Below are 15,491 nucleotides of genomic sequence, written 5' to 3'. Positions count from 1 at the left end.
TGAAAGTAGCAGGAACAGAGAGAGAAATAGAGACCTAATCAGAGGGGGAAGAGAGAACAGGTGTGAAAGAGTGAATGAGCTAGTTAGGGGAGATGTAGAACAGCTGAAGAATGAGAGACAGAGAAGGTAACCTAAAAAGACCAGCAGAGAGAGACAGAGAGAAGAGAAAGGACAGGAACAGACATGACAAGACATGACAAGTTGACCAATTAGAAGGCTGCACCATTAGAATACAATTTTGTCTGTGCCCAATACATTTTTGGGAGAAAGGATATTGTAAAACACTATCATTCCACTATTACTGTAGGTATATTAAGGACCTTTTATGAAATTACAATACAAAAATATTACATTTCCTTTCATCTACAATATATGTTCATAGTTCCCTTTCCTGCAGTCAAATCATCAAGTCCCCCTCTAGTGACCTCATGGGTGGAATGTTATTTATATTTGTCATAAATTCGTAATTAGTTAACTTTTTCTTTTTTTAACTGCCGAAAATCTGTTGTTTCTATGTCAAACGGTTTTGTTGGATTTCAGTCTTCAGTAATGTATATCAAGTGTAACATTAGGATGCAAACTTGAATACATTTCAACTCTATATCTGACATGGCTCAGGTGTCTTCTTTTTTTTAAGCCCATAACCATGTGTGTGAGGTTTCAAAGTAGATTTGTTTAAGACTACCAGGAAACACTCTGTGTGACCCTGATTTAGCCCACTGCATTAAAAGGTTAACCCTGGGCCACATGGGCCTGGGAGGGTCACAGTACTCCACCAATTATACATTTTCAAAACCAATACTTCTTGTATTCTCCTTAAAATGTTTTTGAACATAAATGCACTGTTATTCAAAACTGCAATTGTTTCTGGTTCATGGCACAATTTGCCAAATTGCAAGACATTCCCTTTAAAGCTGCATCAACAAAAGGTCTCTCTGAAAATTACAATCCCAGGGCCTGAGACATGGTTTGTCCGGCCATGCACTGCCAAAGTCATAGGAAAACTCCTTGTATCCTAGGCACTTAACCCTAATTTCTTCTGGATACGAGTGTCTACAAAATTGTATTAAATTACAATTTTGAATCCCGGTTGTGAGTTAATGTGTTTTGAGCTAATTGTATAGCTATAGGCTATGTGTTTGTAGATCGACTGTCGTGAATGAAGCAACAGCAACCAACAAATGACTGTCCGGACCTCACTAAAACCCAGAGCCTGGCTTCGGCTCTGGGAACGACCCATTTACTGCCTCAGACAATGAAAAAAATGTACTGGCAGCCGCCTCATATGATATGCATGTATGTTTTCTTAGTTTGTCAGCCATAGTGATCAAGTGTACACTAGGCCTGTAAGAGAAATGGAGTTATTCTGCCTCAAATACATGATGGGAACACAAAGGTACAGTAATAATCATAAAGTTAATTAATTATTTTCTCTGGCACCTATTTCTCATGTTACAAATCACGCTGGGGTGATTTCAAAATACATGGTTTTATTATTAAATCCTTATTGAAACCATTGTTATTATTGTAACGACCCTGGGTTCATAAGTGCGGAAATCGACTGCCGCTTGAGAATGCTTTTGTGGCACGGTCCGGACCTCGGGTTCGAGACGTGCTCCCTGTTGTTTCATTACATTATTTTCCCCTCTCGACCAGGTAGGGTGACCTAAGTAACATTGTCAAGGACAGTTCAGCGTTTGTATGTATTTAGATATTGTTTCCTTACCGTAATAGCAGGCTATGGACAAGGAGTGACTGAATCATTTTAAGAGATGATGAAAGCTGGAATCCTTATCGGTGAAACTGCCACGTCTGTTTGGGATATTAGAACAATAAAGAAGTTACTGCAAACAATAAACACTGTTTTTTTTCATTGCATGTGCGATAGAACAGCGTTATATGTACAGATTTTTTCCCCCCACACTGCTCACCTCTGTTTAGTCAACAAAACAAAAACAATAACAAAGGCACTGGGGGGCGAACAGTGGCGCTGTTTCTCCTAATGCTGATTCCAAATTTAACAGGGTACATTAACTCCAGTGGGGGTTGGTGAGGGGAGGATGGCTCATAATAATGGCTGGAACGGTGCTAATGGAATGGCATTAAACACATAAAAACCATGTGTTTGATACCACACCACTTATTCACTTCAGCCATTACCATGAGCCCGTCCTCCCCAATTAAGCTGCCAGCAACCTCCTGTGATTGACTTACAGTACATGGTAAAAAAAAAAATCTACACTGAACAAAAATATAAATGCAACATGTAAAGTGTTGGTCGCATGTTTCATGAGCTAAAATAAAAGATCCCAGAAATGTTCCATACACACAAAAAGCTTATTTTTCTCAAATGTTTTGCACACATTTGTTACATTCCTGTTAGTGAGCATTTCTATATTTGCCTAGAAAATCCATCCATCCATCCACATCCATCCACAGGTGTGGCATATCAAGAAGCTGATTAAACAGCATGATCATTACAAAGGTGCACCTTGTGCTGAGAACAATAAAAGGCCACTCTCAGTTTTGTCACACAACTCGGTGTCTCAAATTTTGAGGGAGCTTGCAATTGTTCTGCTGACTGCAGGAATGTCCACCAGAGCTGTTGCCAGATAATTTAATGTTAATTGCTCTACCATAAGCCGCCTCCAACATCATTTTAGAGAATTTTGCATTACGTCCAACCACGCCAGCCCAGGGCCTCCACATCCGGTTTCTTCACTTGTGGGATTGTCTGAGATCAGCCACCCGGATAGCTGATGAAAATGTGGGTTTACACAACCAAAGAATTTCTGCACAAGCTGTGAGAAACCATCTCAGGGAAGTTCATCTGCGTGCTCGTCGTTCTCACCACGGTCTTGATCTAACTGCAGTTAGGTGTCGTAACTGACTTTGAGGGCCACTTGCATGCTGGAGAAGTGTGCTCTTTACGGATGAATCTCAGTTTCATATGTACCGTGCAGATGGCGTCGGTTTGCTGATGTCAATATCATGAACAGAGTGCCTCATGGTGCCGGTGCCGGTGTGGTTAAGCTACGGACAACGAACACAATTGCATGTTAGCGATGGCAATTTGAATGCATAGAGATAATGTGATGAGATCCTGAAGCCCATTGTTGTGCCATTCATCTGCCACCATCACGTCATGTTTCAGCATGATAATACACGGCCCCATATCGCAAGAATCTGTACACAATTCCTGGAAGCTGAAAATATCTCAGTTCTTCCATGGCCTACATTATCACCCATTGAGCACGTTTGGGATGCTCTGGATCGAAATGTACGACACCGCGTTCCAGTTCCCACCAATATCCAGCAACTTCGCACAGACATTGAATAAGAGTGGGACAACATTCCACAAGCCACAATCAATAGCCTGATTAACTCTATGCGAAGGAGATGTGTCGAGCTGCATGAGGCAAATGGTGGTCACACCAGATACTGACTGGTTCTCTGTGGGTATCTGTGACCAACATATGCATATCTGTATTCCCAGTCATGTGAAATCCATAGATTAGGGCCTAATGAATTTATTTCAATTGACTGATTCCCTTATATGAACTGTATGTAACTAGGTAAAATATTAGAAATTGTTGTATGTTGCGTTTATATTTATTTTCAGTGTAATAATAGCATTTGTTGGCAGTGGCTCGTTTACAAAACCAGAAAAAGTATGGATTGCTGTCCCTCATTGTCCATAGACTGCTTTCAAGATAAGGAAACAAATATTGAAATATAAAATTGCTGAATGATCCCTTAAACCTTTGGATGGAGAGGTGTTTTACTCTTGTAAGTGAGAGCAGCTGAACATCCTTCGATCATATGATCCTGTGGTGCAGACTAACCATATGTACCACGACAGACTGGGCCGTTGGTAGAGCTTGTACAACACTCACATACACTGTGCAACACACTAATGTATTCCAAAACAGCTGCCCGTTGCAACAAGTTCAAGTTACCTTCACAGTAATTATGTTTCTTAACTACAAAGCTTTTTTTGTTGATCATGGATATGCAATGTTTACTCCTACAGAGTAATTGAGTGATACTGATCACTCACAGGAAGTCAGTACATGGCTTTAGGGTTTATTTCCTGTCTGAACAGGAAGTTGATAAGGTCGTCACTAGTTACCAATGCCACAGAGTAATAAATCCTACCTATTCCTAAAATGTGATTTTAAACCTAACCCTAACCCTAGCGTTAATGTTAACCTTAACCACACTGCTAATTTCATGCCTAACCTTTATTGACTCTGTGGCTGTGGTAGCTAGTGGAAACCAGTTGATAAAGAGGCCATTAAATGTAATCAGGTGATGGCTCCAGATCTCTGGATGTCTCTTGTTCATCTGAAGAGGGCATTTCCCTCATGAGTTAAGACGAAGCCATGTGCCTTTCCTTCCTCGTTCCTTGTGACAGGACGAGATAAAGTAAATATGTCCTCATTCACCGGTAAAACTTGTCAAGAAATGAAATTTGTTTTCCGAAGTCCCAGGGGTACATAGACATTGATATTGGGTCTGTGTTTATGTGTGGGTTTGGTTGCAGTGTGGGGGACTTCCATCTGTGCGTCCGATGGTGCGAGAGAACAAAACAATTGCCGGATATAAATATAGAAGTATAAATATAGAAATGATAAACCCTTGATAAACCCTTTTAACCCTAGTGGGCAATAGACGTGCATGTTTCTGTTTTCAGGTATTTGGTGTTGTAATGTTCTAATAAACATACATCATCTAAGACGGTTAGCTTCCCAGTCACACCCTGTAGCACTCCAGGACCCCTAGCTGTATAAAGCATCTCAGAGTTGGGGTGCTGGTCGAGGATCAGGTCCCCCCTGTCCATGTATTATACTCATTATGATCTAAAAGACAAAAAAATAATGTAAAATAATGAATTATGATGGCTTACACATGGCTTTTCCAAGGCCGTTTCATGATGATTATTACAGTCGTGTCAATCATGTTATACAGTGCATTCAAAAAGTATTCAGACCCCTTCACTTTTTCCACATTTTGTTACATTAGACTTATTTTAAAATGTATTAAATCGTTTTTTCCCCCTCATCAACCTACAGACAATATCCCATAATGAAGAAGCAAAAATCGGTTCTAAGACTTTTTTGCAAAGTAAAAAAAACAACTGAAATATCACATTTACATAAGTATTCAGACCCTTTATTCAGTACTTTGTTAACAAAGCACCAGTTGAAGCACATCATACCTAAGTCTTAGGTATGACGCTACAAGATTGGTACACCTGTATTTAGGGAGTTTCTCCCATTCTTCTATGCGGATCCTCTCAAACTCTGTCACATTGGATGGGGAGCGTCATTGCACAGCTATTTTCAGGTCTCTCCAAAGATGTACGATCGGGTTCAAGTCCAGGTTTTTCTGGGCCACTCAAGGACATTAAATTCCACTCCTGCATTGTCTTGGCTTTGCGCTTAGGGTCGTCTCAGAGCTCTAGGGACAATTCCTTCAACCTCATGGCTTGGTTTTTGCTCTGACATGCAGTGTCAACTGTGGAACCTTATATAGACAGGTGTGTGCCTTTCCAAATCATGTCGAATCAAGTGAACTTACCACAGGTGGATCAAGTCAAGCTGTTTCCATGGAAACAGGACGCACCTGAGCTCAATTTCGAGTATCATAGCAAAGGGTCTGAATACTTATATAAATAAGATGTTTCTGTTTTTCATTTTTAATAAATGAGCAAAAATGTCTAAACTTGGTTTCGCTTTGTCATTATGGGTTATTATTACATTGGTGGAAGCGTTGGGATCACATCCAGCTCTCATCTAGTTATGTGATCTAGTGTAGGGAAGCATTCTGTTTTTCAACATTGTGCTGGGTGTAATTACATTGATATATCTAGAGAACAATGGATTAGCAACTATGTGCGTGACGGATAGAATTAGTCACTACAGGTGGGATCAAGCCTTACATCAAAGTTGTCTGAAGCTGAATGGAAAGTCCTATGCCCTGACCAGTCATTCAGTAGAAAATCCTCTGTGACTGTTTAATTTACATGAGTTAACTTAACTTAACTTACCAGTGTGGACCCAAAACAAACACATTCTACACATTGACAAACTACCTGTTTAAAGTGTTATTACAACAATGGTGTTATTTTGTTAATGAAGCTGAACATACAGATAAAGTCGGAAGTTTACTTACACCTTAGCCAAATACATTTAAACTCAGTTTTTCACAATTCCTGACATTAAATTCAAATATGAATTCCCTGTCTTAGGTCAGTTAGGATCACCACTTTATTTTAAGAATGTGAAATGTCAGAATAAAAGTAGAGAGATTTATTTAAGCTTTTATTTCTTTCATCACATTCCCAGTGGGTCAGAAGTTTATATACACTCAATTAGTATTTGGTAGCATTGCCTTTAAATTGTTTAACTTGGATCAAACGTTATGGGTAGCCTTCCACAAGCTTCCCACAATAAGTTGGGTGAATTTTGGCCCATTCCTCCTGACAGAGCTGGTGTAACTGAGTCAGGTTTGTAGGCCTCCTTGCTCGCACACGCTTTTTCAGTTCTGCTCACAAATTGTCTATAGGACTGAGGTCAGGGCATTGTGATGACCCCTCCAATACCTTGACTTTGTTGTCCTTAAGCCATTTTGCCACAACTTTGGAAGTATGCTTGGTGTCATTGCCCGTTTAGAAAACCCATTTGCGACCAAGCTTTAGCTTCCTGATTGATGTCTTGAGATGTTGCTTCAATATATCCACATAATTTTCCTCTCTCATGATGACATCTATTTTGTGAAGTGCACTAGTCCCTCCTGCAGCAAAACACACCCACAACATGATGCTGCCACCCCCGTGCTTCACGGTTGGGATGGTGTTCTTCGGCTTGCAAGTCTCCCCCTTTTTCATCCAATCATAACAATGGTCATTATGGCCAAACAGTTCTATTTTTGTTTCATCTGACCAGAGGACATTTCTCCAAAAGTACGGTCTTTGTTCCCATGTGCAGTTCCAAACCGTAGTCTGGCTTTTTTATGGGGGTTTTGGAGCGGTGGCTTCTTCCTTGCTGAGCGGCTTTTCAGGTTATGTCTATATAGGACTCATTTTACTGTGGATATAGATACTTTTGTACCTGTTTCCTCCAGTATCTTCACAAGGTCCTTTGCAGTTGTTCTGGGATTCATTTTGACTTTTCACTCCAAAGTACGTTAATCTCTAGGAGACAGAATACATCTCCCTCCTGAGGGGTCCCATGGTGTTTATACTTGCATACTATTGTTTGTACACATGAACGTGGTACCTTCAGGCATTTGGAAATTGCTCCCAAGAATGAACCAGACTTGTGGAGGTCTACAATTTTGTTTCTGAGGTCTTGGCTGATTTCTTTTAGAGGTCGACCGATTTTGATTTTTCAACGCCGATACTGATTATTGGAGGACCAAAAAAAGCTGATACCGATTAATCAGACAATTTTTTTAAAACATTTTTTCAATGTATTTGTAATAATGACAATTACAACAATACTGAATGAACACTTTTCGTTTACCTTAATATAATACATCAATAAAATCAATTTAGCCTCAAATAAATAATGAATCAAAGATAATAAATAAATAAAAAACAAAGTGTTGGAGAAGAAATGTAAAAAATCTAACGTTTAAGTTCCTTGCTCAGAACATGAGAACATATGAAAGCTGGTGGTTCCATTTTTACATGAGTCTTTAATATTCCCAGGTAAAACGTTTTAGGTTGTAGTTATTATAGGAATTCTAGAACTATTTCTCTCTATACCATTTGTATTTCATTAACCTTGGACTATTGGATGTTCTAATAGGCACTTTAGTATTGCCAGTGTAACAGTATAGCTTCCGTCCCTCTCCTCGCCCCTACCTGGGCTCGAACCAGGAACACATCAACAACAGCCACCCTTGAAGCATCGTTACCCATCGCTCCACAAACGTGAGGCCCTTGCAGAGCAAGGGGAACAACTACTCCAAGTCTCAGAGCGAGTGACATCACCGATTGAAACGCTCTCAGCGCACACCTCGCTAACTAGCTAGCCATTTTACATCGGTTACACCAGCCTAATCTCGGGAGTTGATAGGCTTGAAGTCAATAAACAGCTCAATGCTTGAAGCATTGCGAATAGCTGCTGGCAAATGCACGAAAGTGCTGTTTGAATGAATTCTTACGAGCCTGCTGCTGCCTACCACCACTCAGTCAGGCTGCTCTATCAAATATCAAATCATAGACTTAATTATAACATAACACACAGAAATACGAGCCTTTGGTCATTGATATGGTCGAATCCGGAAACTATCATTTCGAAAACAAAACGTTTATTCTTTCAGTGAAATACGGAACCGTTCCGTATTTTATCTAACGCGTGGCATCCCTAAGTCTAAATATTGCTGTTACATTGTACAACCTTCAATGTTATGTCATAATTATGTACAATTCTGGCAAATTAATTACGGCCTTTGTTAGGAATAAATGGACTTCACACAGTTCGCAACGAGCCAGGCGGCCCAAACTGCTGCATATACCCTGACTGCTTCCACGGAACGCAAGAGAAGTGACACAATTTCCCTAATTATAAGACATTTGTGTTAGCAGACAATATTAACTAAACATGCAGGTTTTAAAATATATACTTGTGTATTGATTTTAAAGAAAGGCATTGATGTTTATGGTTAGGTTTGGTGCAACGACAGTGCTAAATCATCACCCATTTGGCAAAGTAGGCTGTGATTAGATGAGAAATTAACAGGCACCGCATCGATTATATGCAACGCAGGACACGCTAGATAAACTAGTAATATCAACCATGTGTAGTTAACTAGTGAATATGTTAAGATTGATTTTTTTTAAAGATAAGTTTAATGCTAGCTAGCAACTTAAATTGGCTACTTGCTGCCTCCGTGTAACAGGTAGTCAGCCTGCCATGCAAGCTCCTCGTGGAGTGCAATGTAAGACAGGTGGTTAGAGCGTTGGACTAGTAAGGTAAAGGTAAAAACAAGGTAAAAATCTGTCGTTCTTCCCCTGAACAAGGCAGTTAACCCACCGTTCCTAGGCCTTCATTGAAAATAAGAATGTGTTCTTTAACTGACTTGCCTAGTTAAATAAAGGTGTAAAAATATATATATATAATAAATAAATAATCTGCCAAATCGGTGCCCAAAAATACCCAAATTAATCGGTCATTCCGATTAATCGGTCGACTTCTAATTTCTTTTGATTTTCACATGATATCAAGCACCGCATTTGAAGGTAGGCCTTGAAATACATCCACAGGTACACCTCCAATTGACTCAAATGATGTCAGTCAGAATCTTCTAAAGTCATGACATCATTTTCTGGAATTTTCCAAGCTGTTTAAAGGCACAGTCAACATAGTGTATGTAAACTTCTGACCCACTGGAATTGTGATACAGTGAGTTATAAGTGAAATAATCTGTCTGAAACAATTGTTGGAAAAATGACTTGTGTCATGCACAAAGTAGATGTCCTAACCTAAACTGTAGTTTGTTTACAAGAAATGTGTGGAGTGGATGAAAAACACGTTTTAATGACTCCAACCTAAGTGTATGTAAACTTCTGACTGTATCTAATAACCTGACAATGATCCACATCATATGGGTAGACAAATAATGTGTGTTATGCAGCAAAACACAGCTATCCCTTTTTTAGGATGCAAACCAGTATTATGAATAACTCTTTGATCCGTCCTATTCTGATCTAATGAGATGGATGTAGGATTTTCTGCGGCCTAGAATCGAGGCCTTTCCTAGTCAAGAAGGACGAAGCTAGGCCCCTCTTGGTTCTCATTTGCAAAGACTGAACTCAAGTTAGGGGTTATATGTCAGAAGGTGATAAGGTGATATAACTTGTATCATTATTATAAATTATTATATATTATATATTTTTTGTAATGACTTGGTGCTGCCTATATTGGGCAGGACGCTCTTGAAAATGAGATTTTAAATCTCAATGAGCCCTTCCTGGTTAAATAAAGGTTAAATAAATAGGGTTCTGTGAAACCCATAGCCAAATGGCTTCCGACTGAGCATTTCTCACCATTTATTTACAGAGAGTCATTTCCGCTTTATGACAGGTAGTAAACATTTATTTAATGTAGTGTGTTGATTAATAACTGCTTTCTACAATAGAAATATAGAATATGTTTAAAAATGCCAAATATACCAAAAGCTAAACCAATTTTAATTTTACCTTTATTTAACTAGGCAAGTCAGTTAAGAATAAATTCTTATTTTCAATGACGGCCTAGGAACAGTGGATTAACTGCCTGTTCAGGGGCAGAACGACAGATTTGTACCTTGTCAGCTCGGGGGTTTGAACTTGCAACCTAACCACTAGGCTACCCTGCCGCCAAGCAGAAATGTACGATTATTTAACCATGTTCATCATTCCTTCATCATCAACCATGAAGATTACAAACATTTAACCAGTTGAAGATAATGAATACATGACAAGTAGATACAAATATTTTATTAAAAATAATTCATACAAAAGTCAAGAGTTGGCTATAACATGAGTACAAACAAAGTGAGTGTGTGTATATGTGTGTAAGTGTTTGTGTGCGTTTGTGTATTATGGTGTGTATTATAATTTCACATCATAAAAATGTATCCTCGTTCCCCAATCAAATACCTTCATCAATACCGCAAAATAAACTGACAATCTGGCAACCTTCATAAAATTCAACATATCCTTGTATGAACTGCATTATGAAAGAAATGGTGTAATGTACATGAAAAAGTGGAGCCTTGAATTCATTATGAAGAAAATTGTGTAATGTAGGCTCCATGAAATATGAAATGTGTTATGAAGAAAATCGTGTAGGCCTTGTCATGTATACTCCCTCTAATTATTACTCACACCTGTCACCATCGTTACGTGCTCCAGCGTCTCATCCGACTCGCCTGGACTCCATCACCTGCCTGATTACCTGATTATCACTCCCTAGGCGTTATTGATTATTTTCCTATGATTCATGCCTGTACGCTACTCTTGTTTCTTGTTTTGTTCCATGTTCGTTTATTTATTAAATTTACTCAGTGTACTTGTTTCTCCGACTACCAGTATACACATTACAGGCCTACTGTTGCCTAAATGAAAAAAGGGCATTTCTGACTATGAGTTCACCGGTATCACAAAGTATTAAGTGAAAACAAGCATAGAAAATAGTATTGGAATGAATAAAAAAAAAACTTAAGGCTACTATTACACTATTATAATTAACCTTGTTGATTAACAATATTGGATTTTTAACACATTTTTCTATATAAATAAATATGGGACACAAAAAAAGGCTGTGTTAAACACCATTGCCCATCATGCATTGCTCTAATATCCTTTAAAAGATTGTGCTGAAGTGCCCTACAAAAAATGATTTTCCTATGAATGAAGTCGCACAAAACATATATGTATTTTCACATGAATTAAGCCACACAAAAACACACAAAATCTGCTGAAATACTTGTACATATTTGCACAAATTGAGTGTGAGAGAGAATGAACCCCCACATGGGGGAGCCAACAGGAGTGACATAAAGGAATATCGGGTGTTTTCTACGTACATCCAAGGTTGTCGTGATCCAGTCACAATTCATATGTAATGTAGGCTATGGGATGGGAACAAAATTGTGCAAACTATTTGAGAGAAATAAGCTGTTTGTGAGTATGGAACATTTCTGGGGCCTTTTATTTAAGCTCATGAAACATGGGGCCAAGACTTTACATGTGTTTACACTTTACATTTGTTTAAACCCTGTTCTAGCTGTGTGTGGCAATTTGGTGCTTCTATCACCAAAGTTACAATCCAAAAACATGGCACAATATGGGTGATTTTGAGTGGTAGCTGGTGCTTTCAAAGTTGGTTATATTATACTGAAGAACAATATAAAACGCAACATGTAAATTTTGGTCCCACGTTTCATGAGCTAAAATAAAAGATACCAGAAATGTTCTTATTAAATGTCTTATTTCTCTCAAATTATGTGCACACGTTTTTTTACATCCCTATTAGTTAACATTTTTCCTTTGCCAAGATAATCTATCTACTTGACAGGTGAGGTATATTAAGAAGCTGATTAAACAGCATGATCATTACACGGGTGTACCTTGTGCTAGGGGAATATAAGGCTACTCTAAAATGTGCAGTTTTTTCACATTACAATGCCACAGATTTCACGGGAGCGTGGAATTTGCATACTGACTGCAGGAATGTCCACCAGAGCTGTGGTCAGAGAATTGAGTTTCCCTACCATAAGCTGCCTCCAACATAATTTTAGAGAATTTGGCAGTACGTCCTCACGACCGCAGTCCACGTGTCACCATGCCAGCCCAGGACCTCCTCATCCGGCTTCTTCACCTGCGGGTTTGTCTGAGACCAGCCACCCAGACAACTTATAAAACTGCGTGTTTGCACAACCAAATCATTTCTGCACAAACTGTCAGAAAACGTCTCAGTGTGACCAATAAAATTTGATTTGATTGGGAAGCTCATCTGCATGCTCGTCGTCCTCACTAGTGTCATGACTTTACTTTCATTAATCTCATGACTGTTATTTATCTAATCAACTAATTATGTGTAATTGTTACCCGATTAAATTAATCATGTAACAATTACCTCATGAGGAATTTGGGGCACCACGAGAGCGGTTCTTTAAAGAATTAAATCTCCCGAATTAAACTTGAAATGTCTTTACCTATTACATCTATAAACAGTCAATCATAACCAGTCATTAATCATAACCTCGTATCATATCATCATTCTGAACAGTCATAACCTCCTGCATTTGCAAAAACCTCAGCCTTACTTATGATTCAGTACTACACAAATTGGTATAATTATTTATTTACTAGCTAACAAAATGATAACACAGGATAAACATACACACGTAATATATTACAAACAGATCCCTAGCAGACTGACACAATATTTCAGCTTGTTACAAAAAAGATGGGGAGGACGAGAGAGAGAGAGAGGGACAGAGACATACTTTTGGACCTTTAGAAACTACTCTCACATTGACCATATACTTTGCAAACGAACCGCCGCCCATTTCGTGTAAGAAATCATTAATGTATTTACGTGTAAATGTCTGGGTTCGTCGTGTCGTCCTGAACAGAACTACAGAGTTGATTTCCCTTCCATTCGCTCCTGAAACTGCCTCTTTGAAGATAGGCTAGCCAGCCGTGTTGATGGTTCCCATTGGGTGATGAGAGTAGCGTACTACAGTGATTTGAGAAAAGAGGTTGAATGGTCCCACTTAAGTTCACTTTTCTAGATGCTTTACTTAGGACAGCTAATCAGCCGTATCAGTGATTGTCCAGGAGGTGACGTTATCGTCTCTACCTCGTGTTGAGATTTCAGAGTTCAAACCACTTTGGACGTGAGCTGCAGCGACATGCCTCTCTGGTCTGATTTGTTCATTCTTAACCCCTCATTTTATACAGTTCTTCAAAAGGGGTGGTTTGTCAATCTGACACACTCTCAGACCTCACTCAAGGGGGCAGTGACTACTCACTTGTACAAAGTTATAGAAACAATTCCCTAAGATCACATCCCTCTCAACAAAAACACTGTCATTGTTTTTCATTATTTCATACACAACGTAGAGGATTTGAGACTTCATAGTTGTAGTGTATATACTTTTCAAGTTACAGTATTTCCTTCTTATTGACATAATAAAATAACAACCGCAATTACATCTTTATTCTTTAGATGTTCACTGATCATTACCCAAATTCTATGTTAGAAATATTGCTCCAGGATTCGCTTTAGAACATGTTAGAGTTTCGGCGGGAAAACGTCTGTGTAGACAAATGCACGTTCCTGTGTGATCATTGGAGAGGAATGATCTCTGTTTGATTTGCAACTGTTTGATTTGCAACAGGATGTGAACTGTCAACCAGACCCCCCCCCCCCCCTCCCCTACCGCCGTGTCAGTCCCCCTCTGGTGGGTTCATTCTTGGAAGGATTTTGCAAGTTGCAATCCACCACAAGAGTGACCACGTGGTGTCCTGTTTTGTGGATCATCATTACAGTCCTCCTCTGGTGGTTTAACCTGGTAGGATTTCTGCAAGCTGCAGACCACCACATGAATGGCCATGGGATGTCCTGGTTGTGGATCGTGCTTGGGATTTTTGCCATACAAGAGACAACAAGAAACTTCTTTGATCAGAGGTTTGTTTAATAACGATTGCAATCCGGAATGCAACCCAGAGTATACACTTACAGTAATTTGCAAGTAACACACTCAGTTCTCAAGATGGGGTTTAACCTTTTTATCCCCTACTGAGGTTTACCCTGCCCAGGGTGATGTCCTTTAACTTTAATACCATATAAGCTCATAAGTTCATAATTATCAGTTGCTAATACAAAGATGTCTCTGCAAGGCGGAGTTCAGCTATGTCCTTATTGGCAGTTAATTTCCCAATCCTTCTTCCTCTTATTGTTATCATGTGCCAGCAGAAGTAAGACTGGAACATAGTATCAACAGGAACTGAAAGTATAGTTTCAACAACAGGCATATGACTTTTGTACAGTTGACCTCTTTATGCAGTTGCAAGGTGTCTACCACTGATTCTTAATCTCAAAACTAAAGCAAAACATGAATCATTGTACTTTTGTAATTTCAGGTGTTCCTATAATGTACAGATATTATACAATTTCTTTCAGTTGTCGTTCCGGACCTGTCGTCCAGTTGTCCAGGCTGGTGGATCTAGGCAGTAACTTAGACAGGCTTTAATAACGCACAACATTCACCCAATACATCATTACATTTCTTCCCCAAATGAGCACCATTGTGGCACTAACTGGTGGTTGTATGGGGAACTTGTTTGTGGTAGTATCACTTTCTAAGTGTCAAAGAACATTTTATACAAATTAATTAACACACAAACAAAAGATATACAAATATAACACTTTAAATCATCAAATTGGACTCTATTTTACATTTACATTTAAGTCATTTAGCAGACGCTCTTATCCAGAGCGACTTACAAATTGGTGAATTCACCTTCTGACATCCAGTGGAACAGCCACTTTACAATAGTGCATCTAAATCATTTAAGGGGGGGTGAGAAGGATTACTTATCCTATCCTAGGTATTCCTTGAAGAGGTGGGGTTTCAGGTGTCTCCGGAAGGTGGTGATTGACTCCGCTGTCCTGGCGTCGTGAGGAGTTTGTTCCACCATTGGGGGCCAGAGCAGCGAACAGTTTTGACTGGGCTGAGCGGGAACTGTACTTCCTCAGTGGTAGGGAGGCGAGCAGGCCAGAGGTGGATGAACGCAGTGCCCTTGTTTGGGTGTAGGGCCTGATCAGAGCCTGGAGGTACTGCGGTGCCGTTCCCCTCACAGCTCCGTAGGCAAGCACCATGGTCTTGTAGCGGATGCGAGCTTCAACTGGAAGCCAGTGGAGAGAGCGGAGGAGCGGGGTGACGTGAGAGAACTTGGGAAGGTTGAACACCAGACGGGCTGC

At 39.5% G+C, this 15,491-nt stretch overlaps 1 protein-coding gene across 1 annotated transcript in view; it reads left to right on the top strand.

The window, feature by feature from the left end:
• The first annotated feature begins 14,075 nt into the window (after positions 1 to 14,075).
• Positions 14,076 to 15,491, top strand: part of LOC135512542 (GRAM domain-containing protein 2B-like) — a 67,024-nt gene continuing 65,608 nt past the window's right edge. Inside the window, exon 1 of the mRNA XM_064934673.1 lies at positions 14,076 to 14,195. Within this exon, the coding sequence (XP_064790745.1) occupies positions 14,110 to 14,195 (86 nt within the window). The 5' untranslated portion in view covers positions 14,076 to 14,109. The remainder of the gene's footprint in view (positions 14,196 to 15,491) is intronic.

Source organism: Oncorhynchus masou, chromosome 24 (assembly GCF_036934945.1).
Source record: "Oncorhynchus masou masou isolate Uvic2021 chromosome 24, UVic_Omas_1.1, whole genome shotgun sequence".
Classification (NCBI taxonomy): Eukaryota; Metazoa; Chordata; class Actinopteri; order Salmoniformes; family Salmonidae; genus Oncorhynchus; species Oncorhynchus masou.
The sequence above is the reverse complement of the archived record's forward strand: the minus strand, read 5'-3'. Positions and strand labels throughout refer to the sequence as shown.